Genomic DNA, 27,693 nt, shown 5'->3' on the forward strand with positions numbered 1-27,693 from the left:
CTGGGATCACAGGTGTGTGCCACCATATCAGATGTGAGACATTTTAAAATTTAATCTCTAATAACCTTTTTTCTATCATTAGGTTTGGATAATCAACAAATCAATAAATCAAGTTCTCCTTTGCCATATATGCCAATTTTATGGTGTAAATACTCCAAAATCATGGCCAAAATCAATGTTTCCCTTGGAAACAGTCTGTGCAGTGATATTTATACTATCTTATCACATTCTACTAATGAGGTATTACATGTATATAGGCAATCACAAATGTTCAGACAATGGTAAATGTAATAAAAGCAGGAAATGAAAAGATTTATTTTTCAGCATATTTTCTTTTACTTTATGGTTATATAATTTAATGTTCTAAATAACTGTATTTACCCAATTTGCAAAATTATTGAAAACTTAACAGCTGGCTCTTTCTCTAGCACATCACTGGCTTGTCTTATTACTGAATTGGTAGAGTTCTTTAAGTGTATTCTAGTTCAGCACTTACAGGAAACCATGGAATTGGCCTGGCCTTGAGAGGCATATGTCATAGGTTTTTCAGGTTAGAGTCTGTGGCTCCTGGGCATTGTATGTCTTCAATTTCCCGAGAAATCAAGGGACTCCTTCAGGCAGTGAAACATTCAGTCAGCTTTGTGTTTCTCTTCATGTTGCCTTAGAAGTCAAGGAAGCATGGGAGCTTGACAGGACAATTGGTCTTAGACATCAATCTTGTGTACCCCGTGTAGCTTGCAAATGTCACTGTATCCTGACAACTACCATAGTATTGATCCTGGCAATCGCCATTATATTGTTTCTGATAAAGGTATAAAAAGTCTTTTTGCTCTCAATAAGATTATCACAGTCTCAGTCTTGCTGTGGCCCCTCCAACCCAGGCGTGGTTTAATTCCTGGACCAGCTATATCAGGTAACCTTGGCCTGGTAAGTAAGTATAGGCCTTACAGGCACACTCAATATTACTGTCTGGGATATTGAAAATATCTGTCAAATTGCCCAGTACAACGCAGCTACCCTGGTTGAGCTAGTGAGCATGTGAAACATAGCTAGTACAACTGAGGAGCCGAAGTTTAAATTTTACTTAATTTAATTAAGTTCAAAGTGAAATAGCTGCATAGGGCTAATGACTACTCTACGGAGGAGTGATACTCACTAGACACAGAACTGACTCTCTCCTACACAGCTGACTAATATTTGGGGCAATACTAATGATAAGAAGCATTCCTATACTCTACATGCTCACAGTAGTTAAAAGCAGACTGTAGTCAGAATGCCTGAGCTGAAATATTTCCTTCCTTTTAAAGAGCTAATAGTACCACTACACACTTGACAAAATAATGACAATAAAGTAAATGAAATCATGTAGGTAGAATGCTTAGTACTCTTTCCAACTGTATTGTAAATGCTCAGTAATCGGAGCTACATATTAGTTTCGACTTCCATTTTGAGTCTGTTAAATTTGCAGATCAGGGCATCCCTCAATCCTCACCAGAGAAGCTTCTTCTTGCAGTAGATGGCAATCAACATACAGACATACAGAGAATAAGAGACTTTGGAAATCTCAGCCCTAAATGGGATGTCTAAATCATACTTCTCACCTCAAGGCTCAGGGATCTACGTGGAAGAGGAATAGAAAGATTGTAAGAGCCAGACCTGGTGAATGGAAACAGTGTTTTCCAAACAGCAGGGAGATGCAACATGAACCTACACAGATTTGTGAGAGTATAAACAAGATCTGCAGAAGCCCAAGCTATACAAAATCCCAGTACAGAGTAGGGGAAGTGGGCACAAAAGACCTGCCCCTAGCCAAAAAGCTATTCATAACTGATAGCTAGTAGGAGAAGGAAAATCAGTTTTTTCAATGCAGTGACTCTGGGTGTATCAACCACTCTCCAGGGCAGGGCTCCATGCTTAGTTTGTTTTTTATTTTTTAGAAAGAGAAATAGAGCATGAAGTTGAGTGGGTAGGGAGTTGGGGGAAGGGGATGAATATGATCAAAATACATTGTATGAAATTCTCAAAGAATAAAATATTTTTTAAAATGGTCCTCAGAGTTACTGTATCGCTCACTGGTTTGAAAACTGGGTAAAAAAAAATCACTCATAAGTCAGTTATTAATAATCTAGGTAATCCTTCAACCATCATTCCCCAAAGGGGTTAAAATCATGTCACTATAGCCCTCTCTTCCCTTCTCCTGGCTTTAAAATTGGCCGGGCTGCGGGAGAACCCCGTGATTGACAGGGCGTCCAGCCAGTCACTGGCCCTGGCCAATCAGAGGTGGCCCCGTCTCAGGCCCAGCCCAAGTCCCTCTCCAATCGCGTCCGGGTGGCGGCCAGAGCAGGACGGTTGAGAGGCGGTCGGTTCCAAGTGGGCCGCGGCGCGGGGGAGACTGCGGCTTGGCCAGCCGGAACCCTGAAAGCGGTTCGCACGCCACGACTGGAGCCCGCACACCGCGGCCGTTGAGAACGGCCCTGCCCAGCGGGACCGCCGAGACTGACCTTTGCCGGGAGCCCATCCTGGCCGGCGGCGTGTGCTGTGGGTCCCTGGCGTCCCCTCCGGCGCGCTCTTGGAGCCACTTCCCAGAGCGGAAGTCTGCCTGCTCTGGCTCCGGTGGGACCTGCTCAGAGGAATGGCGCCGCCGGGTGAGACGTTGCGCATGGCTCAACAGTGGGGCCCCGCGGCCGACACGCCTTGGGGAGCGGGGCGCCGCCCGCGGGAGGCTAGTGCGGACCACACGGGCGCCGGCCAGGCGCTGTTCCCCTCCCCTACGGGGCAGGGGCATGGGCATGGGCTCGGGCGCTTTCGGGGTCGTAGGTGTGACGGAGGGCTGCGAGTTCTGGTGAAGTGCTGCCGACCCGAAGGGTTGGTGCGGAGGGGGAGCGTGCAACGCGTGGCTACGGGTCCCCGCGAGGCCCAGCGCGAACCGCGGTAGCGCGGACCCGGGCCTGGCCGCCTTCATTCATTTGAGTGGGACCGGCGGCCTGCAGCCTGTCGGGGAGTCACCCTTGGCGTCCTGAAAGCCTTTGACCATGTCACTGGACTTTGTTTGGGCTCTAGGTTCTTTTTCACTGACAGGGACAGGAGACTCAGCCTAAAGCCTAGGCTATGAAGGGATACTAGAGGTGCAGACTTGTAACTGGCCACATACTCATTGTGAGACCAGGTGCCAGGGACTTATCCCCTCTGCTCCTCAGTTTCTCAATTGGTACCTGCTTCGTAAGAGCTGTGTTAAATGGTATTCTGTGCTTGCTTCTAACAGTGCAGAGCAAAATTCGATGCTTGGTAGATTTTGAATGGACACGGTAGTGTGGAATCTTAGTGTCATCGTTTTAAAAATCACTATTTGGGTGTATATCTTCTATTCCCCCGGCCGAGGAGTAGTTGGAATCCCAGAGAAAGGAAGTAACTCGGGAACGCAGTGAACAGAGCTTGCCATTTCACTGATTTGCTGGTAAAGTGCTTAACGTCAGAATGTGTATTGAAACTGTCTCAAGTGTACTCAGGTGTCTTAGGGCAGGGACAGGTAACTTAGGAACCTTAATTTTTTTCTTTTTTCAAATAGGGTGTAGGGAGCTGAGGAGCTGGGTTCAGTTCCCAGCACTGAGAGAGAAACAAGTTCATGGCACGCAGGAGCATTCACTATATATTGATGAATACTGCACACTGTAGAGCTCTTTGCTCTTTTAGTTTAGGGTTGGGGCCTTAGAGGTACTATGCATCAAACCCAGGGGATGAATTCTACACTAAGCCATTGCCTCTACACATACTGGCTTTTAAGTTTTTAAAGAGCTTTCACATTTAGGTTAGCAAACACACAAAGACTTAAATGAAACTGCTGTTCGTAGAAGAGTGAGTCTCTGTGAGTTATGCATCTTTTCAACATTGTAAAAAAAAAAAAAAAGTAGGGGACTGTCAAGGTGACTCCAGAGGTTAATGTTCTTGTCATTAAGCCTTACTGTTAAGATGACTGAGTTCGATCTTCAGGTGGAACTGCATGGTAGGAGGAGAGAACTGACTCCCAAGTTTTCCTCTGACCTCCATATAGTCACACCCCCAACCCCAATTTAATTTAATTTTCTTAAGTGGAATGTGAATGAACTCCGTAGTGTTGACTGGGTTTGACTCCAACCAAGACTGGCCACTTGTAACCTACTCAGTTTTCTTCTTTGTAAAGTAATGCCTTTAAAGGAGTCTAATTCAGCTTGAGCTATAGGCAGAGGAGTTAGGGCCATTGATGTTAGTCTTGTAATTGCCTTTTAATGCTTTTAACGTGGGTGACAGAGGGTTCACTTTTTCATGACGCAGGCCATTCAAATGTTCCCTGGTCTTCATTTTTAATGAAAGAGAGGCAGATGCCATTCCTGCAGTTTCTTCCTGTCCCTAGGGGATCACAGATGGGACTGGTTTTTCTTTTTCTTTTCCCATTTATTCAGGGCATACTATACCTGGCTGTCTGTAAGACTTGGAAATACTGAGATAAATATGAGAAATAGTCTTTAGCCTCCAGCTCCTAGAGGCTAGGAGCTTACTGTTTAGCAGAGAGATCAGCCCTCATATTCTTTCTTGTTGTTGTTGTTGTTGTTTGGGGCTTTTTTGGGGGGGGTTGTTTTTTGTCTTTCCCCCCTGAGAGACAGGGTTTCTCCATGTAGTCCTGGCAGTCTTGGTACTTGCTTTGTAAACCAGGCTGGCCTCAAACTCAGAGATCTGCCTGCCTCTGCCTCCTGAGTGCTGGGATTAAAGGTGTGCATCACCACCGCTGGCTCTCCCTCACACTCTTAACTGTGGAAAATGCAGCTTAGGCACAGTATAGACTTCACTGAGTGGCTACAGCAGCAAGCACAGTAATGGAAGCAGCTGATCCTCTACCTGGTGCTCACTACAGACCAATCATTATTCTAAAAGCTTTCTCCTTTAACTCATAAGGAGCCCAGGCATGACACTTGTCATCTGCTTTATGCTTGAGGAAGCTGAGGCAGTTGCTGAATAACTTAACTGTGGTTCCTATATAGGCCAGAGACCAGGTCCTTCATTGTACTGGGGCCAAACTCAAGGAAAGCTTCTGGAAGAAACTTAAGCCGAAACCTGAAAGGACACATCATGCAAAGTTGAAGTTGAGGCAGAGCTAAAAAGAGTGTTGGGTAGGAAGGAACATGGCTCCTTGAGGAACAGGCTGGAAAGTGAAAGTTGTTAGAGTGGGCAAGGGATGAGTTTGGTTGAGAAGGAGACAAGATACAAGGATTCAGGATTGGTTCTGTCCTGAGAAGTTTTAAATGGGAATGGTGTTTTGGTGTCCTTCAGATTTCTAGAGCTTTCATGAAAGACTGTCCTGGTAGTTGAAGATGCAGGTCATCATTCCCCATCTCTTGAGTCTAGACCTGTGTTCTCTACCCATTCCCACATGGTTAGACTCCCAGTCCTTGCTGCATCATACTGTGACGAGGAGTAATGTGGCATGTACTTAACTAGCCATTTTCCTCAAAGGTTCAAGCGCTGTCTTCCTGTTGGCCCTGACAATCATAGCCAGCACCCAGGCTCTGACACCTACCCACTACCTCACCAAACATGATGTGGAAAGACTGAAAGCCTCTTTGGATCGCCCTTTCACAAATTTGGAGTCTGCCTTCTACTCCATCGTGGGACTCAACAGCCTTGGGGCACAGGTGTCAGATGTCAAGGTAAAGCTGCCTTTTTTCTGTTCACAGTGCTTTAGGAGAATCTTAATCTCCTCACATGTTCCTCTTGTATACTTTAAAACAAACTCTTGCTGGTGTATTACTGCATTTAATACAACAAATACTTCTTTCAGTCTGAGGTTGGTTCTTTACTTAATGTATGTCCCACCACGTGAGTATTTCTTCTTTTTTTTTGGATATGAGTACTCAGTCTGCATGTATGCATGTATGCCTGCATGCCAGAAGAAGGCATCAGATCCCATTACAGATGTTTGTGAGCCACCATGGGGTTGCTGGGAATTGAACTCAGGACCTCTGGAAGAGCAGCCCCAGTCATCTTCCCAGCCCCAGCTGGGTATTTCTAAGGGAAAGGAGGAAAGAGAGTCAGAGCCTCTGGAGTCTACTAGAACTCTTATCTGTGAAACTACTCAATACAGCATGGACTTGGTTTATGTACTTCTTAACCACTGAGCCATCTCCCCAGCCCCACATGTGCTTGGAAAGTGCTAGGTACATGGCTAACAACTCAAAGGAGCTCAATGTGGAGGACTCAACATGCATTGATCAGCAAGAGTCATGGTGTGGGGCAATTTGGACGAATTCTACTGTTTGGAGGCCTGCGCCCCAGCTTGCAAGTAAATACACAGAGACTTACTCTTACTTATAAATGCCCGTCCTTAACTTGGCTTGCTTTTAGACAGCTTTTCTTAACTTAAATTATCCAGTCTATCTTTTGCCTCTGGGCTTTTACCATTCTCTATTCTATATCCCTTTCTTTCCTTCTTACTCTGTGACTGGTTGTGTGGCCGGGTGGCTGGCCCCTAGTGTCCTCCTCCTTTTCTCCCTTTATTGCTCCTCCCTTTTCTCTTGAACCTAGATTTCTCCTTCTATTTATTCTGTCTGCCTGGCATCCCTGCCTAGCCCTCTCCTGCCTAGGTATTGGCTGTTCAGCTCTTTATTAGATCAATCAGGTGTTTTAGACAGGCACAGTAAGACAGCTTTACAGAGTTAAACAAATGCAACATAAAAGAATGCAACACATCTTTGTACCATTAAACAAATATTCCACAGCATAAACAAATGTAACACATCTTAAACTAATATTCCACAACAAGGAACAGCTAAGGGGGTGTGTAGTCATTACAAAGTCATGGACAGTTAGGCTAAGACATTTTCTATGACTTCATAAGAAATTACCATACATTTAGGATTTATAAACCACCCATTTGTGTAGCAAAATGGCTCAGTGAGTCAAGGTACCTGCTGCCAAAGCTGATGACCTGAGTGAGTTCAGCTCTCAGAACTCATGGCGGAGGGAGAAAACCAACTCCTGCAGGCTCTTGGTGACAGAGATGAGGCTCGGTTTGTCAGGCTTGTCTGCAGATACCTTTGCTAGCCGAGCTATCTCATTGACTCTGGTACTACTTTTCATTATAGCATGCATCCTTGATTTGTCACAGTGTGCCCTGATGTGGCTCTGCTTCTTCCTCGAGGGTCGTATGTACATTGGTCCATGAGGGTGGAGGAAGCAGAAGTGGGGAACAGTGTTTAGATGGCTGTGGGTATGATGGAGACAGCCCTCTGGGGTATGACTTTGGTGAATCAGCTCAGCTTTATTCCAGAGTATAGGGAATAGGATTGGGAAGGCTGGGGACAAACCCTAATTTGCATTAAGTGGCACACTCCTATCATAAGGCTTCACATGTGACACCAGGGTCCTATAGCAAAGCTCTTAGTACAAGTCTTAGTTGCCATATGTACAGCAGGGGAAGGCTTCTAGCAGGACACTGTGCTAAGGGTCATGCTAAAGATAAGTTAGGTCATCCAGGCTCAGAGACAGCTTTCAGATAAGGTCAGTCCTCCGGACCCAGGGACATTCTCCAGAGAAGGGCAGGTAGAGGACAGTTAGTCTTACTGGGATGGAGTCCCCCATGTCATCTAGCTTTGGAGAAAGCTGCTAGACCATGATGGACTGCAATCTCTGACCATCAAGGCCTCCCACCACTTTGAGCTATTTTGCTACATCACAAATAATGAAAGACCTTTATGATAAGATGTTTCCACACAAATGCCCATTGTTTATGCTGTTACCTTGCTTTTTGCTTTCTTTGAAGAGTCAGTGGGCAAAGTGATGCACACCTTTAGTCCCAGCACTTGGGAAGCAGAGGTGGAAAGATCTCTGAGTTCCAGGTGAGCCTGGTCCACAGAGTGATTTCCAGGCCAGCCAGGACTACAGAAAGAGGCCCTATTTCAAAACGGGCAGGAGTAACCAGAGTGTGTACTGTCTGTTGTCCAGTGTCTCGATTTCCTATATTTTGCCTAGTTTTGTAGTTACTGGGAGAAGCGTCAAGTTGATGCCTTCAGTTCTGTCTTGGCCAGAACTGGGAGTCCCTGCCAGTGTCTTTTAGTTCATGTCAGCGCTTGTTCTTTTTGGGGGGCTAAAAATGTCCCGTTTGTGCCAATAGGTCAAGGGGTGTGTGTGTGTGTGTGTGTGTGTGTGTGTGTGTGTGTGAGAGAGAGAGAGAGAGAGAGAGAGAGAGAGAGAGAGAGAGAGAGAGAGGGGAGGGAGAGAGGAAGGGAGGGAGGGACCATGAGCACACACTTCTTCTTGGCTTTTGGGCAGGATCTACTCTATCCCAGGCTGGAGTCAGTAACCAGTGTTACTTATTGAGGATTTTGTATGTACCAGGTACACCTGGTATGTTCTTTTGAGTTATCTTCATGTGTCTATATTGTCAGAAACATTTCCTGTAACAGAAGAGGAAACAAGACCTAGAAGAGGTTAACTGTGAGTATCTACCAGTGAGTCTGAATGTGAAGAGGGTGACAGACTCTGGTTCCCATGGTCACATCCATGTTGAAGCTTGTTTTTGTAAATGAGGGTTTATTGAAATATAGTTACACCGTTCATATACATATCATCTACTGCTGCTTCTGTACCTTAATAGTGTACTGCGTAGTTTCTAGGCTGTCTAGCCCCAAATCCTGAAATAATGACTAATTGGTCTTTTATAGGAAACATTTGCTAATCCCTGCTGTCTGGGAATCAGCTTATTCAAATTTCTCCTGTTTGTGACTATGTTAAGGATGCACTTTTCCTCATAGTCTCGTGAACCCTCAAAGTGAGTTATTTTAGCTTGAAAGTAAGCTCACAGGCATCAGTCAGTTAACCTCAACTTTTCATTCTGCTCCCCTTTTCTGTGAAAAGGGAATTATGTATCCCACCTCACTAGATTGTTGTTAGTATAAAGTGAAATCAGATTATGCCACAAAGGGCCCCTTTCACAGAGTAGCTCTAGTTATGGTTCTTAATAGTGAGGCATTTTTTTTGTTCTAGTGATAATTTATTTAGGCAAGTTCAGACAATGCCTAGCACAGACACTATGTTTGTGGTGTGCTTTAATGACGCTTCAGTGCTACCCTGTTTCCTCAGAGTATGTGGGTCCCTGAGGAGAGAGTCCTCAACAACTTGAGGGACCTGGAGTGGAACAGAGGCACCTAGTAGAGCTTTTGTATTGTAAAGTGTAACTGATGAAGTTGGACTGTTAGACTACTGGCAGATTTTAGGAGGATGGAATGCAGGGTGAAAGATTTCTACCAAGGGCAGAACATTTGTGAGTCATCGGATTTGTGTTTGAGGCTTGTGGAGGAGTGAGGCACTTACCGTGCCTTCTGAGCTGTGGCATGATTTAGAGTTCCACGTGAAATTTAGTTTGAGCACGTTCCTCTAAAAATATTCTTTGCTGGTGTTGTGAGTTTGAGGAGACATTGATTAGGACTGAAGGTGTGAACTGAAGTGGGACTGTGGGAAGAGAAGCCAGCAGCAGGTTGAGAGACAAGGATGAATGAGTTTGTTTAAATCAAGACTTGAACTTTATGAATGCATTATATGTTGTCAATTAGAGAGAAGGATTGCGCTGATGAGATGATGGAGAGCAACCTCTGCAAAGCCTGGGGCTTACTAGTGCTTGAAGTGTTGCCTAGGAGTTGGTGTCTAGGGCAGCAGGAGCCAGGGGTATTGGAAGCATGGTAGGCAGGCAGTGTGTACGGAAACAGTGGGCTCAGTGGCAAAGGATATGCTTGCTTAGTGTGAGGTCTAAGAGGAGACGAGAGGGGCTGGGAGCTGGTGCTGGAGGAAGTGAGGGAGAGGGTGGGCAGGAAAGAGCCATGTAGTATATGGTGTCTGATTGGGTTTGGGGGCCTGGAAGGAAGGTAGGAGAAAGTTCACTCAGGATGGTGTTGGGGCCCTTGGGATTTTACCAAAGGGCACAAAGAACCGAAGTGAGGATGTGTGTGGAGAGTACCTACAGGTAGAGCTAGCTGCTGCCCCAGCCCTGGAGTGGAGAGAGGAGCACTCACTGAAGGTCCTGAGCATGTTTATGAAGTTCCCCCGCTCCCGTTGATGTTAGAGCCGTGCTGTGGACATCATGAGCCACTCACCATTCTTACCCTTGCCCTTGGCTTGTCCTTGGGAGCGTCAGAGTAGGAATCTACTCCACAACACATTTTAGCAGCCTCTTCTGGTAGGGGTTACAGCCAGGCCCTCTGGATTTGAAGGCAGTTCTAGTTAGGAATGACCTCAGTTGAGCTGCTTTGCTTCTCTATGAACTTAAGACAGTAAAAGTGTCCATGGGAAGGGTCATTTAAATCCCCTAGAGGCACTTCCTACACTGTGACACATTTGAAGTGCTGGGAAAGAGGTCCCTTACCACTGTGGGGACCTGGTGCTGTCTTTTCATTGTTAAAGCACCAGAGGGCAGCAGAGCACTTCTTAGCGTCTTTGCTGTGTGTGGCCATGTTACTTTCATGAAGTAATCAGTTTCCTTCTTTAGATCCCAGTTTATACAAGGGGGAGTATTTAGATTCTTTCCTTTTCCCTCTGGTTCTTTTATTTGATTTGGTTTTGGTTTTCTGAGACGGGGTTTCTCTTTGTAGCCCTGGCTGTTATGGAACTTGCTCTGTAGACCAGACTGGCCTCACACACACAGAGATCTGCCTGCCTCTTCCTCCTGAGTGTGCAGGAGAGATTAAAGATGTGTAGCATCACGGCCCTGCCTTCCCTCTGGTTCTTTCAAACTGCACTCAAGTTGAAACTTGTTTTTTTTGAAGATTTGTTGTTGTTGTTTATTTTATGTATTTGAATGCTTTGTTTTCATCCATACCAGAAGAGGGCATCAGATCCCATTACAGATAGTTGTGAGCCACTATGTGGTTGCTGGGAATTGAACTCAGGAGCTCTAGAAGAGTAGCCAGTGCTCTTAACTGCTGAGCCATCTCTCCAGCCCATTAAAAATGATATTTGTTTTTTTTTTCCTGATTTGGGGGGGGGGGGGGTCAATCCAAGGTTTCTTTGTGTAGTGTTGGCTGTCCTAGAACTTGCTCTGTAGACCAAGCAGGCCTCGAACCCACAGAGATCTGCCTGCCTCTGCCTCTTGAGTGCTGGGATTAAGGGAATGCACCACCACACCTGGCTCCTTTTTGAGGATCTATCTTAAGTTTTGTTCCTAACAGTTTTTTAAAAGAGTTGTTTTGTTTTTTGAGTGACCCAGTCCTGCAGTGAGACATGACATCATGTAGCATAGCTGTTAGGGGAGGGCACAGGTGGTTTCATGACTCACCCACTCCCACTCCCTATTCCATTCCCCAGAGGTTCCTACTTTTTCTTTTCTGTGATTTTTAGGATCAAATTCCAGGTCTTGTGCATGCTAGGCAAGTAGTCTATCTCTTAGCAACACCTCCCAGCACCATAAGCACCCACTTTTAACTGGATTGGCCATAAAATTTTGAATAGCTGGGAGGAGGGTAGTTTTGTCTTTTGAGACAAGGTCTCTCTACATAGCCCTGGCTGTCCTGTAATTCACTATGTAGACCAAGCTGGCCTCAAACTTGTGGTGGTATTGTGTTCCCCAAAATATTGTGCACCCTAATAAGCTTATCTGGGGTCAGAGAACAGAACAGCCACTAGATACAGAGGCTAGAAAATGGTGGCACTCACGCCTTTAACCCTAGCATTCCAGAGGCAGAAATCCCTCTGGATTTCTGTGAGTTCAAGGCCACATTGGAAACAGCCAGGCATGGTGACACACACCTTTAATCCCAAGAAGTGAGCCTTTAATCCCAGGAAGTGAGGGCAGAAAGCAGAAAGGTATGTAAGGCGTGAAAACCAGGAACTAGGCTGGTTAAGCTTTTAGGCTTCGAGCAGCAGTTCAGCTGAGTGCCATTCGGATAAGGACACAGAGGCTTCCAGTCTGAGGAAACAGGATCAGCTGAGAAGTTGGCCAGGTGAGGTGGCTGTGGCTTGCTCTGTTTCTCTGCTCTTCCAGCATTCACCCCAATATCTGGCTCTGGGTTTGTTTGTATTAAGACCTTTTAAGATTCATGCTACACAAACTCGCAGCCTAGTTCTGCTTTCCGAGTGCTTGGATTAAAGACATATGCCACCATGCCTGGGAAATAGCTGTGTTCTATACTAGCTCATTTAAAGTATATGTTTAGCAGTATAACTATTTTCCCGCCCTTGGCTATTTCTGCCTGGCACCTTTTCCTTGTCTCCTGTCTACCAGTGAGATCCTCACTTCGCCTCTGCTCAGATGCACCCGTCTCATACAACCTTTGTTGATACTCATCCCATGAGAGGCCACAGCCCCCACTCTGCCCTGTACATCCCAAAGCACTTGCCACAGGTACTCAGCGACAGCTGCCTGAGAACATTGCACCCAACACAGTAATGAGCACAGGACAAAATTCCAGCCACTTCTGCAGGAGAAAAGAGTAAGATTCTGGGGCCCTCCGTGGGCCCTGCTGATGAAGCTGCCACAGAAGGGGGTGTGGGGGGATGCCACTCAGACATTGTGTGCTATGTTGGTAACTTTGGATCTTTTCTGGGAGTGATGGGAACCATGGATGCCTTTAATAATAATGCAATGTGAGTGCTTTGTATTTCATAGTTTCGTCTTGTGGTGCACAGAATAGATCGCATGCATTGAGGCAGTTAAAAAAAGACTAACAGTCAGGTGAGGGATGACAAGGACCTGCCTTAGGGCAGAGACAAGCCAGGGGCAGTGTCGGTTGAAAATAGAAAGGAAGTAGACTTGGAGGGAAGGGAATAGTCCACAGCAGTTCCCCAGTGTCTGGTCTGGGTGGTTGGATGGATAGTGATGCTTGTGCCTGAGCCAGGAAGTCAGGTGAAAGAGGGGAAGGCTTTAAAGTCACTTTCGATTGGTTGTCTGACTTGGCTTTGGAGACACGACACTGGAAAACCCAGGACACTTAGCATCAGAGGACACTCTTAACTCTGCCCTCTTCCACAGGCCACTCATCTACTCTCGTCCCAGTTACTTTTCTGCTCCTGGAGGTAATGGTGGTGTCTGTGAAGGGCCTATGCTCATCAAAAGGGAGAGCACTGTGACACCCAACACAGGTCATGGCCAGAGCAAGGCACTTAAGTGGTTTCTACCAATCTCAGACTTGCTGTTCCTTGTGTAAAGTCAGCAATTTGGGGTAATAGTGTCCTGTGGAAAATAACTATTTAAAAACAGTTATATTTAGAATAATTCACAATTTAAGCCTCCGTAGATGGTTTTAGATTTTTATTTATCCCCCTAAGCACTTTTACCTTTCCAAGTTACTGTGTTATTTCACTACTTATCTTTGAATTTCTCCCTTGTTTAGAAAGCCTGTACCTTCATCAAGTCTAACCTGGACCCCAGCAACGTCGACTCCCTATTCTATGCTGCCCAGTCCAGCCAGGTGCTCTCAGGCTGTGAGGTGAGCCCAGGTTCCTATACTGCCTTCCACTTATTTGTTTATTTATTTATAAGCAGTAAGGTGCATTTTTAGAGAGAGTATAATGTCAGATTGTTAATATAATTTTTAAGAATAAGGAATTGTTAGTGTAGGTTGGAATTCATCCACGTAAGTTTTACTCCTATAAGAAAATATATTTCCCTTTAAGGGTTCACTGTAATGACTTTTAGATTAGTTTTTCTTTTCTTTTCCTTTTTTTTTTTTTTTTTTTTTCGGTTTTTTGAGACAGGGTTTTTCTGTGTAGTTTTGGTGCTTGTCCTGGATCTCGCCCTTTAGACCAAGCTGGCCTTGAACTCACAGAGATCTGCCTGGCTCTGCCTCCTGAGTGCTGGGATTAAAGGCATGCACTACCACAGATTAGTTTTTCTTACACTTCTTATCTCTTCTGGGAGGCCTTGAGATTTCTTTCCTTTCTCCTTTAACATTTAAAAGCATTCAGTGCACCCTCACCTCAGATTTCTAGATCTTTCTGTTGAACAAGCAACTTGTTGGTATCGTTTGGGAGGTTGTCTTAGTTAGAGTTTCTATTGCTGTGATAAAACACCACGACCAAAAGGAACTTGGAGGGAGGGAGTTTTGCTTAGACTTCCACATCACAGTTCACCATCAAAGGAAGCTAGGGCAGGAGCTGAAGAAGAGGCACTGGAGGATTGCTGTGTACTGGCTTGCTCCTCATGGCCTGCTCAGCCTGCTGTCTTATAAACCTCAGGACCACCTGCCCAGAGGTGACACCACATCAATTTTCAGGAAAATGCTCTATAGATTTGCCCACAGGCCAGTTTTATTGAGGCATTTTCTCAATTGAGGTTCAGTCTGCCCAACTAACTCTAGCTTGTGTTAAGTTGACAAAAAAACAATCAACAGAGGTGGTGTTGACTTTATGAGCATTTGGTTTGGGGGTGCTGGGTGGTCATGCTTTGGCAGACGCACACATACTGTTGTCAGTATGCCTTCACTTGTTCTAACTGTGTCTGCCATTTCTTTCCTAGATATCTGTTTCAAATGAGACCAAAGATCTGCTTCTGGCAGCAGTCAGTGAAGACTCCTCTGTTGCCCAGATCTACCACGCAGTTGCAGCACTCAGTGGCTTTGGCCTTCCCTTGGCATCCCATGAAGCCCTTGGTGCCCTTACAGCTCGGCTGAGCAAGGAGGAGACTGTGCTAGCGTAAGTTGTCAGTTTGATCACTTCCTGAGCATCATTTGTGTTGGTTACTAACCTGAGAGGGTTCATTCATTGCTGCGGCACATATTTCTGGACATCTGCTGTGGGCCAGGTGCTCTGTTAGATGTGGCAGACACTATTCTGGTGTGTGTGTGTGTGTGTGTGTGTGTGTGTGTGTGTGTTTGCTTGCAACTGGAGGCCAGGCCAGGTGTCTTCCTCGGTCACTTTTCACCTTTTTTGTTTTTGTTTTTTGTTTTTTATTTGAGGCAGGATCTCACTGTTTAGCCGCGGCTGTTGGAACTCCCTATGCAGACTAAGCTGTCCTTGAACTCACAGAGATCCACCTGCCTCTGCTTCCCAAGTGCTGGAATTGAAGGAGTGTGCCATCACTCCTGGCATTCTACTTTGGTTTTTGAGACAGGTTGGCTAATGAGCTCCAGGGATCCTCCTGCTAGTACTGGGGTTACAGACACACTGCTGTGTCCAACTTTTCCTTGGGTTAGGAGTCTGAACTCAGGTCCTCATGCCTGCATCTCCCTATCCCCAGTGACTGGCACTTGGGTTAGGCAGAAAGGTCTGGTCGTTGGCCCTGTGGAATTCACACAGACATTATCTTCCAGCTGTTTGGGCAGAAGGCAAGGGCTGAGGTGGTGTAAGTCTACCATCATACAGAGACAGGTTGGAGGCCGGAGCAAGGGTAGATTACCAAAGGACAATGAGGCCAGTGAGCTACATTCAGTTTCTGGTGAGGCTTGGCCAGGGCTGTTGAGACGTTAGTACTAGGGGTTCTGTGAAGAACGGGAATGTACTGGATCCCTTGGAGTTGTGAGAAACAGCGTCTATTGGGCAAATGGATTCTCAGGGGATAACACAGTCTAGAAATCAGACTCTGTTCCTCTGCAAAAGGCATAGGTGATGAAAAAGCACTTTATGGGATGATTTTACCCCACATGTGAGAGAGAGAGAGAGAGAGAGAGAGAGAGAGAGAGAGAGAGAGAGAGAGAGAGAGAGAGCGAGAGCGAGAGTATGTGTGTGTGTGTGTGTGTGTGTGTGTGTGTGTGTGTGTGTGTGTGTGTGTGTGTGTGTGCGCGTGCGCGCATGAGTGTGGAGAATAAATTCATTACAGGTGCTGCTCCCTCGGTGCCGTTTACTTGTTTCTTGAGACAGGGTGGGCTGGCTTTTTCTCTTTCTTTCTTTCTTTCTCTCTCTCTCTCTCTCTCTTCCTTCCCTTTCCCTTCCTTCCTTTTTTTTTTTTTTTGGAGGGGGGTTCAAGAGAGGGTTTCGAGGCCAGAGAGATGGCTCAGCAGTTAAAAGCACTCTGGCTGCTCTTCCAGAGGTCCTGAATTCAATTCCCAGCAACCACATGGTGGCTCACAACCATCTGTAATGAGATCCGGTGCCCTCTTCTGGCATGTAGGCGTATATATCCAGACAGAATGCTGTATACATAATAAATAAATAAATCTTTAAAAAAAAAAAAGAGTGATTCTCTGTGTGTTCCTGGATGTTCTGGAACTCACTTTGTAGACCAGGCTGGCGTTGAACTCAGAACTCTGCCTGCCTCTGTCTCCTGAGTGCTGGGATTAAAGGCGTGCACCACCACTGCTCAGCTGAGACCAGGTTTCTAATGGCATGCAGCTTGTCAATAGGCTAAGCTGGCTGACCAGCAAGCCCCAGGGATCCTCCTGTCTTCTTTTTCTTAGTGGTGAGATAACACGCACACACCACTGTCGAGACCCTGAGTGGCTTTTACGGACGGTTATTATAAAGAGATCTGGTAACTGATTCGGAATGTTTGTTAAACTTAAAAGTGAAAATATATTTTCGAAATTATTCTTTAAAACTGAAACTTACCATTTAAAACAATAGTCCATGCTGCTTTTTGTGTGCCTCTGATGTGGAATACCTGGAGCCCTGTCGTACGGGCTAGTTTTATGTCAACTTGACACAAGCTTTTGTCATCTGAGAGGAGGGAGCCTCAACTGAGAAAATACCTCCATAAGACCGGATTATAGGAAAGTTTGTAGTGTATTTTCTTAATTAGTGATTGGTGGAGGAGGGCCTAGCCCATTGTGGGTGATGCTATCTCTGGGCAGGTGGTCCTGGGTTCTATTAGAAAGCAGGCTAAACAAACCATGGAGAACAAGCCAGTACGCAGCACCCCTCCATGGCCTCTGCATCAGCTCCTGTCTCAGGTTCCTGCTCTGTTTGATTTCCTGTCCTGACTTCCTTCAACAATGAACAGGAACATGGAAGTGAAAGGCAAATAAACGCTTTCCCCTTCAGGTTGCTTTTGGTCATGGTGTTTCATCACAGCAATAGAAACCTCACTGAGACACCTGTTAATGCTTTCACAGCAGGTTAACAGTACCAATAACTCCTTTCAGAACAGTGGGTTTAGGCCTGGAAATGCAGAGCAGTGTTTAGTAAAGCACTTACCATGAGTAAGGCCTACTACCATAAAATCAAACCACCTGGGCCCTAGGAATGGCTCAGCAGGTAAATCTGCTTGCCTTAAGCTAAGACCCTGAGTTTGGGGCAGGAAACCACATGGTGCAAGGAGTGAACCAACTCTGACAGGTTGGTCTCCAGCCCGCACATATGTGCCAGGGCATCCACATGCATGCATACCCCAACAAAAAAGCAGGCTGGTTCCCAGAAGTTTGTGAGTTGGGGAGCAAAAACCAGATTGTTTCTAAACTTGAAGCTTTGTTAAGGGAAGGGTTCAGTTGACAATCTCATTGTTACTTTTAGTCCTGCTCATATTGACAAGGTCAATAGTGACATAAGAGCAGAAAATCTCTCTTACACTCATGCTTTTGTGCATAATTGCCTGGTGCTCGGCTCTTAGAAATCTTTTATTTTAGGCTGCTTGGGGTTTTTTTTGTTTGTTTTTGTTTTTTGATTTTTGAAACAGGGTCTCTTCATAATCCTGGCCATCCTGGAACTCACTGTGTAGACCAGGCTGGCATTTAACTCACAGAGATCTGCCTGCTTCTGCCTTCAGAGTGGTAGAATTAAAAGTGCACCACCATGCCTGGCAGACCACTTGCTTTTGTCTCTGTTCATACTCCCTTTTAGTGGATTGCATCCCCAGTTAGCACCACATAATGTCATATCACCATCATGCTACCTTCTTAAGGGGGGGCACTTGGGAGATGAGGTAGAGGCAGGCAGATCTCAGTGAGTCTAGGCCAACTAGAGTTACATGGTGAGACCCTGTCTCAAAAGAAAGAAAAGAAACACCTCACAATAGGAAGAAGCACAAGGAAAGGTAAGCTGCTTTGGAATCAGACACACTTGGCTTTGAGCCCAGGGTATGTTCCCTTCTTGCTGTGGGACTCTGGACAAGTTAATAATGTCTTTGAGTTTCATCTGCACAATGAGGCCAACAATCTTTACAACGTGGGCTGAGTGTAGAGATGGTAGATGTGCAGAGCCTAGCACTGTGCCTGTCCTTGGACATACAGCGTTTTGTTCTTGAGGAGCGAGATGCTTCCTTGGTAGGACTGTAATAATTTCTGTATTAGAGCCTAAGTTGCTGTGCTTACATGGCTCCTGAGTCTGACACAGTGGATGTGCCAAATAAAGAGTTAATGAAGACTGACATTATACTTGTGTGTGGTTTGAGAAAAGGGCATATGCTGTCAGTCAGATAGCACTGTGTCAGTCTGTCTTGTCTGTGTAGTACCTCTGTGCAGCGAGCTTATTGCTTCCTCTTCCCTGCAGCCTCAGATGCTCCCACACCTGAACGTGGCCTTCTCGAAGGGTTATCCTAAAGGTTAGACTGGCAGGATGCTTTTAATTTTAATGAAGCTAATTTGACCAAATCAGTAAGGGCTGGTGTAAATTAGGACTGTCTGCGATGGACCTTTGTGTGTGAGTGGAGTTGTTCTAAGGAGTGTATGTTCATAAGTTAGTCTTGAAAAGTAAAAAGTGTCAGTCGGAATGAACCATCTGAACCAAGATCTTTGATAGCTGAGTTCTTTGAATTATCTGCTGTATATGAACAAGACAGAGTTGGCTTTCTCTGTGGTAGAGCGTAGTATTCTAGAAAGAAGTTATTGCTAACTGGGGATAAGCAATGAAGCCAGTGACAGAACTTTTCTAACACTAAGTGATTGACTTCGTTGTGAAACTTTTGAGATCAGTGCAGCATGACATGCAGTTGCTCCGAAGAAGAGAAAAATGATGTCTTAACTGAAAAGTTCTTCTTGACAGTCTGAGCAGCAGTTTCTGAGCTGGCATTTATTTTGGGCAGATGGGGGAATTTTTGTTTTGTTTGGAAATTCAGGTTTCATTTTCTCAAGTGCGTTACAATGACAAGTGTCCTGGAGGAGTCATTAAAAACTCATGGGGCGCCGGGCGGTGGTGGCGCACGCCTGTAATCCCAGCACTCGGGAGGCAGAGGCAGGCGGATCTCTGTGAGTTCGAGGCCAGCCTGGGCTACCAAGTGAGTTCCAGGAGAGGCGCAAAGCTACACAGAGAAACCCTGTCTCGAAAAACCAAAAAAAAAAAACCTCATGGGTCTTCTCTCCTTCAATTGTGACTCTTCTGTCTTCCAACTTGTCATCTTAATAGAATTAGCTTTCCATGGAGGGAATCTAAATTGTTATGATCTCAACATAAGTAGACAGAGTCTTCCTCTACATTCGCTGACAATGACTTGATCAGTAGTGGTTTACACAAAGACTCAGGCATCTCTTAGGAATTATTCAATTCTTTGCCTGAGCAGCAGAACATTTGACCACCAGGGGGCCTCAGCTTCCCTCATTTTACCCAGAGAAATATCTGTGCTCTCCATCCAGACTATCTGCATTAACAGAAAAAAATCTAATAAAAAAAATTACGTGTGTAAAAGTGTCATGTTCCACCTTAAAATATGTTGTTGTTGTTATTTAGGTAGGGGTGTGTGTGTGTGTGTGTAGAGGCAGGCACATGCCCTGTGGTACACATGGGGAAGTCAGAGGGGAAAAAATTTTTTTGTGTGTGACCAAGTGTCTCTATATAGTTCTGCTGTCCTGAAACTCCTTCTGTAGACCAGGCTGCCTCTAACTCACAGAAATCTGCCTGCCTATGTCTCCTGAGTGCTGGGATTAAAAGTGTGTGCCAACACCCCCAGCAAAATGTTTCTCTTATAGAATATACTCTTAAAATAATAAAAATATATGAGTAAAACAGAGAATAAAATGCTGATACATGCCACACTGTAGATGAGCTAAAATTAAAAGGTCATATTGCCAGGTGGCGGTGGTGCACGCCTTTAATCCCAGTACTTGGGAGGCAGAACCAGATGGATCTCTGTGAGTTTGAAGCCAGCCTGGTCTACAGGGTGAGTTCCAGGACAGGCACCAAAACTACACAGAGAAACCCTGTCTCGAAAAACCAAAAAAAAAAAAAAAAAAGAAAGAAAGAAAAGAAAAGAAAAAGTCATATATTAGGGACGATATCATACCAGTGGTAGAACGCTTACTTGGTGTACACAAGACCTGGACCTGATGCTCAGGACCTTCCCAACAAGTCATGTGTTGTGAGAGTATCCAGAACAGATAAATCTATAGAAGTATGTTACTGGGCCGGGGGGGGGGGGGGGGGGGGGGGGGGGCGCTCCACCATGCAGAGGAACTGCTTAATGCCCTGGAACTTTATTTGGAACTCATGGAAATGTTCTGCTGCATATAAACAGAGACAGTGGTTGGACATTGTGACTGTAATAAGTGCCACTGAATTCACTTTATTTTGAATTTTGAGATTAAGGGGCTTGGTATATAGCTTAGTTGGTAGAATACTGCTTGAGAGTTGAGTTGTAGTGATAGAATGCTTTCATAGCATGCATGAGGTCCTGGGTTCAGTTCCTAGCACTACATAGAGCAAGTATGGGGGTATACACCTGTGATCCCAGCACTCGGAAAGTAGAGGCAGGAAGACTAGGAGTTTAAGGTTCATCAACAGGTTTGAGGCCAGCCTGGGCTATGTAAGACCCATCTCCCAAAATTAAATAATAAAATTTTTTAAATTGAATATCATTTTAATAGTATAAAGTAATTGTTCATAAGAATTAAGTATATATTATACATGTATTCATAAGGTTTTATATATAGAATACTAAATAAATGATTAAAAGAAAATAAGACTAAATCTGTCCCTTCTCTCTCCTGAATGCCGGAGGGAGTGTCACTTGTAGATCTTGCAGTAGGAAGCTGGCGGCATAAGTGGGGACTGTTGAGCACATGGTTGCCGAATCTTTTCCTTATGTGCTTTAGTCTAGTTTTAGAAAAGTTGCTCCAATTTCTGCCCAATTTACAAACGTAGATCTCACAGTACTTCTTTAGTCTTGAGTAGATCACACGATCCTTCTTTAGTCTGGAGTAAGAAAGATAGACAGTTGACAAGCAGCCGATTTCAGCCTAGCATAATATCCTGTACAAGGTAGAGAATGCCTTCAGGCATGTTTCTATACCGTTAACTAAATCTTAGTGTCAGTGCTTTATTCTTTACCTTCCAGAACAGTCCAGGCTCTGCAGACAGCATCCCACCTATCACAACAAGCTGACCTGAGGAACATCGTGGAAGAGATTGAGGTATAAGTCTGTTTCTCCACATGAGTCTCGGAGCTCCTGTCTTTGACACCCTTTAAGACACTCTTGCAAGTAGACAGGACTGGTTTCTTGTAACAGGCTTTGTATCTTTTATATCCATGGCTGTGAAGTCCAACACGCTTGGGTTCTTTGTATTTAAGCAGTATGTCCTAGAGAATATTTGTTAGGCTAGTAATGGCCATAAGTTATGGAACCAACAAATCTAAAACTCAAATGCTTCTCTCTGCCACTTACGGCTTTGTAATTGTAGGTAAGGTGTGGGAGTCAGTAAGGTTAAAAGAGCCTGCATATATTAACTCGCTACCTGTTAAGTGGATACTGTGGGTGGGGCTTTTGGTTGAGAGTCTCATTCTGTAAACCATATTGGTCTTAAATTTGGCGGCATCTTCCTGAGCTAGGATTTTAATGTGTACTGCCATCCCTGGCTCACTGCCGTTTTTACTATTGCTCAGTCCTGTTCCCAGGATATTCTGTTCCTTGGGACACTCTCAAGAGCTATCTATATAGCAGTGATGATGGGCAGCTCTGGCAGTGTTGTTGCTGTGTGCTTCACAGGCACAGAAACTGCCTCATTCTGCTCCCCAGAAGAGCAGCGGGTTCTTGTCTTGTAGAGCATTGACTGATGAGAAGTGCTGTGATTGTAGGTACTATCCAAGTGGGAGGCCACAGCGCCATCTCCGTTGTGATGCTGCCTGGCAACACTGCAGCCCGGATCACTGTTCTGCCCAAACTGATGGCTGCATCAGTGCCCTGGCTCTTAGACTTTGGCAGGAGTGCAGGGGACTATGGGAAGCATGCTACCAGAGCTGCTGGAGACTGCCTGTCTGCCCTTCTATAGAAAGTACTAAGTGGTTATGGTGGTCTTCGGGTTTAGTGAGATTTCTCAGAAAGGCCAGCTCTGGGGTGACTGTACTTTTTGTATCTCATTTCTGCGATCTCTGTGTCCCAGTGTGCCTCCATTTCTTCATGACAGGACCTTGTTGCTCGACTGGATGAACTAGGGGGCGTGTATCTCCAGTTCGAGGAAGGCCTGGAAACCACAGCATTGTTTGTTGCTGCCACCTACAAGCTCATGGACCATGTGGGGACTGAACCATCCATAAAGGAGGTGCCTGTCTAATGCTTCTCCAGCGTGTAACTCAAAGGCATTGTTGAGTTTATCTTTCAAGGAGAGCTATCTCCAGAGAAGGCTATTCAGATCATACCTCAGGGTGTTGTTATTCATGATTTAGGGTAGGTTTTAAGAATGAGAAGTAGAGCCGGGCGGTGGTGGCGCACGCCTGTAATCCCAGCACTCGGGAGGCAGAGCCAGGCGGATCTCTGTGAGTTCGAGGCCAGCCTGGGCTACCAAGTGAGTCCCAGGAAAGGCGCAAAGCTACACAGAGAAACCCTGTCTCGAAAAACCAAAAAAAAAGAATGAGAAGTAGAAAGGTATAATGCCTGTACTTAGAAGCTGATAGTTGGTGTGACAGGCACCTGTGTACATGAGGCACCTGCATGCCATTAAATAGGGGCAAGGTCAAGTCTATCACCCTCCTGACAGCCCTTTCTGCCTGTCTCCTGTGTGCTTCCCTCTTTACTGGCCCCCAGAGAACCTCTCTCCAGGAAGCACCCTGAACTTCAGAATTGCCTGTTCTCCCCTCTCCCCTTCATCCTCAGCAACAGCTAATTCAGATATCTCAGCTGCTGGATGTAGTCTTCCTGCTGTTTCCCTGAGAAGCGTATGTGTCCTCCAGATACTGCTAAGAATGGATTTTGTTTGGGGGGGGTGGGGGGTGGGGGAGTTGTTCTTAAGAAGAGCTTCTTAGCCTGAACGGTTTAATTAAAATCTGTGTGATAAATATTTTTAAGTAGAACCTCTCTGTCCCTTGTATGTGAGGTTACCAACCTTTGGTCTAAAATACTTAAAATACAAGTTCTGATACTTAGATTTTTAGAGGAAGGGTTTGAATCTAAAGCTAAACTCATTTTTTTTGCATTATGCAAATGTCTTTATGTAACCAGCAAATAGCATCTATCTTGGGTAGCTAGAATTAGTTTTCTCATCATTTGTTCATGTCCCTGCACTCTCACTGTGTCCATTCCTTCTTCCTCAGCATAGGAGTACTAGAACTATCAGGCTCCCTTTGCACTTTGGTCGGGGTGAACACTAAGGAATGCAGGGTCTTCTGGTATAAATTGTTTGGGGGTTTCTGTATGCCTTGACATAGATGGACTGCTGACTCTACATATATACAACTTAAACTTTTTCTTGTTTTAGTCCCAAGCTGTTACTAACCAGGTATTTGGCTAGAGTAATTTTGCTGTCACTGCTTTTGACATAGCAATTCTGGTGAATAGTCACCCATTTTAACATGTCAATAGCCTACTGATGGAAAAATGTAATTGGTACAATTACAGAAAATTATTTCATGTCGACTGTGAATAACACTGTCAGGAAGAAGGGAGCTTTCTTGTTAGATGGTAGATTTTAAAGAACAAAACTGATTGAAGTAGAAAATGTTTCCTCTTAAGCAAACAACCTCCAGAATTGTAATCAGGCCTTTTAGGGCCACTTGTTTTAAAATTGCTTTTCATTTTTCTCCTTTATGCAGCCCACGGGTTCTTAATGGAGACTTAGATTTTAGTTTCTTTCTAGTACACACTTTGACCATAATTTTGCCCTTATGAATACAAAATTGGCCTATTTTATTATTCAAAGAGAGGTTAGGAAGGAAGATCGTTTAGCTGAAAGGGTTGTGGGAATTAGGAAAGAACAGAATTTCTGTGGCAGGGCTTCGGAACAAACAAGTTTTTCCTTCCTTTCCTAACTCCATCCCTTCGTGCTATAACTTGTGTTTATTTATCATGCCTCAGTTTCCTTATTTAGAAAGTGTTTGTAGCCGTCAGTCTGTCAAGGCTTGTCATGATTTGAGGTTGTGCATGCGAAGCAACTATCAAGGCCTGGTATTTAACAGTTGATTACTGTTACAGAAATTTTAGCCTCCACTTTCATCTGCGGTAGTTAGCTGGGTAGTTTGCATTTGTGTACTAACCTGTCATTAAAAGATTAACAAATAAATGAGTAAATTTCTGTTTATAATAGGAGATTGAATTAAAAATTATCAAACTCAAATTTTAAGTTTAAATGCAGCATTTTGTTCCCCCTAGTCCGCCATTTGAATTAATGCTGTATAGACTGACATACAGGAATGGTGTGGGGTTGGGAGGCCCTTTAATTCCTGCACAGGGGAGCTGAGCTGTCTTTCCCTCTGCTCTCAGGATCAGGTCATTCAGCTAATGAACACAATCTTCAGCAAGAAGAACTTTGAGTCACTCTCAGAAGCTTTCAGTGTGGCCTCTGCTGCTGCTGCATTGTCCCAGAATCGCTACCACATACCAGTGGTGGTTGTGCCCGAGGGCTCTGCTTCTGACACTCACGAACAGGCTATCCTGCGGGTATGACTCCCTGTCCAAGATTGCCATTCTCGTGCTATTTCTAGTCCAAGACTTTGGTATGTGGTCTAGAGCCAGTTATAGCCTCCATGAGGATATACCAATAAATTCACATGGGGACATGACCACAGGGGACCCAGGCACAAATGCTTCCGAAGCTACTAAAAAGAAGTAAGGCGCGGGGGAGGGGGTGACACACACCTTTCATGCCAGCATTCTGGAGGCAGAGTGAGTTTGAGGACAGCCAGGGCTACACAGAGAAACCTTGTCTCAGGAGAGGAAAAAAAAAAAAAAAAAACAGAAGAAGAGGGACTGAAGAGATGGCTCCATGATGAAGAGCACTTGCTGCTCTTGCAGAACTTGAGTTTATTTTCCAGTGCACACCTGGCAGCTCACACCCACCTCTAACTCCATTCCCCGGGGATTTGATGTCCTCTTCTAGCTTCTGTGAGCACCAGGCAATCATATGTTACACATATGTACATGCAGGCAAACATTCATAAAACAAAAATAAGTCTTTTAAAAGAATAAAAAGAAGAAAAAAATTTTTTCCTTGAAAATTATAAATAGCATGAGCTTCCAGTAAATCAAGAGCAAGAAAATTGCAGTCTGGTCCATCGCTCCAGGTGTAGAGTCTTGTTCCTAAAATCAATTTCTGGAGCTAGAGATATAGATCAGGGGTAGAGCATTTGTCTGGTGTAGAACTAAATCCCCAGTACCACAAAACCCTAAGTAAGTTAAATACAGTGAATTTCTGATATATCTGTAACTCCAAGGTAGAGAGGAATGGATTGGATCATTATCTTCACACATGAAAAAAAAAAGTAGTAATAAAATCTATTTCCCAGTGCCAAAACAGTCCAGATACGTTGTTTTGTTTAATTATTTTGTATATGTGGGTGTTTTGCCTTCATATATGTCTGTGAACTACTTGAATGCCTGGTGCCTGACTCCTCAGACACCTCAGAGGGGGTATCCGATCCCCTGGAACTTGAGTTTCAGATGGTTGTGAACCACCATGTGGGTGCTGTGGCTTGACCCAGGCCCTCTGGAAGAGCAGCCAGTGCTCTTAACCACTGAGCCATCTCTCCAGCCCCCAGACAGATTGTCTTAAGACAACTTTTAATTCCCACATAATTCTGATGCCTCTGGTTCATTGTTAATTATTTGCTTCTTCCTCCTTGTTGCTAATTGAGTAGCCCCCTCCACTCATGGTCCTCCTACACACAGCACTGAACATAGACTTTTGTGTTAAGCCTTCGTACAGAGCAAATGAACAAATCTTAAGTATACCTAGAAGTTTCATCTCAAATGAAGCACTTGCTGGTGTTTGTAAACCACTGATCAACTCAGATCTCTGTATTCAGCATTCTGTTTATGTCAGTGTTGGTCCATCTGTCCATAAGTTTGACTTTGATAACCTTCTGAGAAGGTGCCCCATATTCCAAAATTGTCTGTCTCCCTCAGTACAAATTGTGTCTTTCCAACTAAGAGCAGGCTGAGAAATTACCTCATTAACATAATTCTCTGAGTTAAGGTGGATTAAGAGAGCACAGTGGCGAAAGTATTGGCTCTGAAGCTGCATACATACATGTACACTCAGCACTGGAATGTTGAATCCCGGCCTTACCCTTTAACTGACCTGGTGACCTCTGGTGGTCCATAACCTCCTTAATTTCCCACATTCTCACTTTCTTTATCTATAAATTAGGGACTGTACTGTCTGCTTTAGACAGTTGGTAGGAGGCCTAGTATTTAGCATATGGTAGATTTTCAAAAATGATAGGTACTGACTGGGTCTATAAAAGTGGCTCATTGGATAAGAATATTTGCTCTGCAGGCATGAGGACCTAAGTTCGGGTTCCTGCACCTGCACACACACCTGCACATGCACATAGGCAGGCACACAGGCACAAACACAGTAAATAAACTACTCCCAATCCTTCCCCCGGCGTATTTTTCTTACTCATAATTTTGGTGGGGTTTTTTGTTTTAAGATACTATAGTAGAGTTGATAGGACAAGGGTTCAAAAACAAGAAACAATAAAATGAGTATGGTGATATACACCTATCATCTCAGCATTTGCCAGGCTCAGGAAGGAGTATTCCATGTTCCAGAGCAGACTGAGTTACATAGAAAGACACTGTCTCTTAAATAAAAAGAAAATACAGCTGTAAAAGCTAGTAACACAAGCCTGTAATCTTGGGAAGCTCTGACAGGAGGATCCCAAGTTCAAAGCTTGCCTGAGCCATGGATTTAAGACCAACCTGGGCAACTTAGAGTCTGGGGATCTAGCTCAGGGGTAGAGGTCTTGCCTAGCACACACAAGGCCCTGTACTGTGAAAATACATAATTAGAACCAGCCACACTCACACACAAATCATATATACAGTCTCTTGTTTCTCCTCTGAGGTGGTTCGACAGGCTCATCTGTAGGCTCATCCCCAGCTGTAACATTCTACAATCTGTCCTGTTGTCATAGTTGGTCTCTGGTAGGCAGCAGACCAAAGTCAGTGCACATCACTGAAGAAAGGTGCTTGTTCTGCAGAGCTGGTTTCCCGTAGATAAAGTGCCCCAGCGACCAAATTCCCACTGCCTTGGTCTTTGTTCTATTCACTTGTGGTTTGTTTTGTTTGACTTTCTAGTTACAAGTCAGCAATGTTTTGTCTCAGCCTCTGACTCAAGCTGCAGTTAAGCTGGAGCATGCTAAGTCGGTGGCTTCCAGAGCTGCTACTGTCCTGCAGAAGATGCCCTTCACACTAGCAGGGTAAGTCTGGGACATGAAGATCTGTGCAGGCCACCAAGCTCTGTGCTTTTGACAGTTAACTTTCAACCAGTGTAACTGATTCATAGGGGTTAGGCCAGCCTGGTCTACAAAGAGAATTCCAGGGCAGCCAGGGCTGTTAGCCAGAGAAACCCTGTCTCAGAAAACCAAAACAGATTCATAGGGTCATAAACCACATTTGCCTAATGTGATCAATCCTAGAGGAGAGTGTTAGAGATTTCTAAAACCAG

The 27,693-nt window shown here is 44.8% G+C and overlaps 2 protein-coding genes across 22 annotated transcripts in view; one reads left to right on the plus strand and one right to left on the minus strand.

The window, feature by feature from the left end:
- Positions 1–3,454, minus strand: part of Mroh8 (maestro heat like repeat family member 8) — a 79,807-nt gene extending 76,353 nt beyond the window's left edge. For all 19 annotated transcript variants that reach the window (XR_008215155.1, XR_008215156.1, XR_008215160.1 and 16 more), the window contains exon 1: positions 2,502–3,454. Coding sequence is in view for 13 of the 19 variants with exons in the window: in XM_052724979.1 (XP_052580939.1) it covers positions 2,502–2,962 (461 nt within the window). In the remaining 6 variants the exon portion in view is untranslated. The remainder of the gene's footprint in view (positions 1–2,501) is intronic.
- Rpn2 (ribophorin II) overlaps positions 2,537–27,693 on the plus strand; it is a 53,009-nt gene continuing 27,852 nt past the window's right edge. For all 3 annotated transcript variants that reach the window (XM_052724984.1, XM_052724987.1, XM_052724985.1), the window contains exons 1-8: positions 2,537–2,645; positions 5,485–5,678; positions 13,347–13,442; positions 14,471–14,646; positions 21,149–21,224; positions 22,216–22,350; positions 24,504–24,680; positions 27,324–27,445. In XM_052724984.1, the coding sequence (XP_052580944.1) occupies positions 2,633–2,645; positions 5,485–5,678; positions 13,347–13,442; positions 14,471–14,646; positions 21,149–21,224; positions 22,216–22,350; positions 24,504–24,680; positions 27,324–27,445 (989 nt within the window). In that variant the 5' untranslated portion in view covers positions 2,537–2,632. The remainder of the gene's footprint in view (positions 2,646–5,484; positions 5,679–13,346; positions 13,443–14,470; positions 14,647–21,148; positions 21,225–22,215; positions 22,351–24,503; positions 24,681–27,323; positions 27,446–27,693) is intronic.

This window comes from Peromyscus californicus, unplaced genomic scaffold, assembly GCF_007827085.1.
Source record: "Peromyscus californicus insignis strain IS unplaced genomic scaffold, ASM782708v3 Scaffold_7__1_contigs__length_154581171, whole genome shotgun sequence".
Lineage (NCBI taxonomy): Eukaryota > Metazoa > Chordata > Mammalia > Rodentia > Cricetidae > Peromyscus > Peromyscus californicus.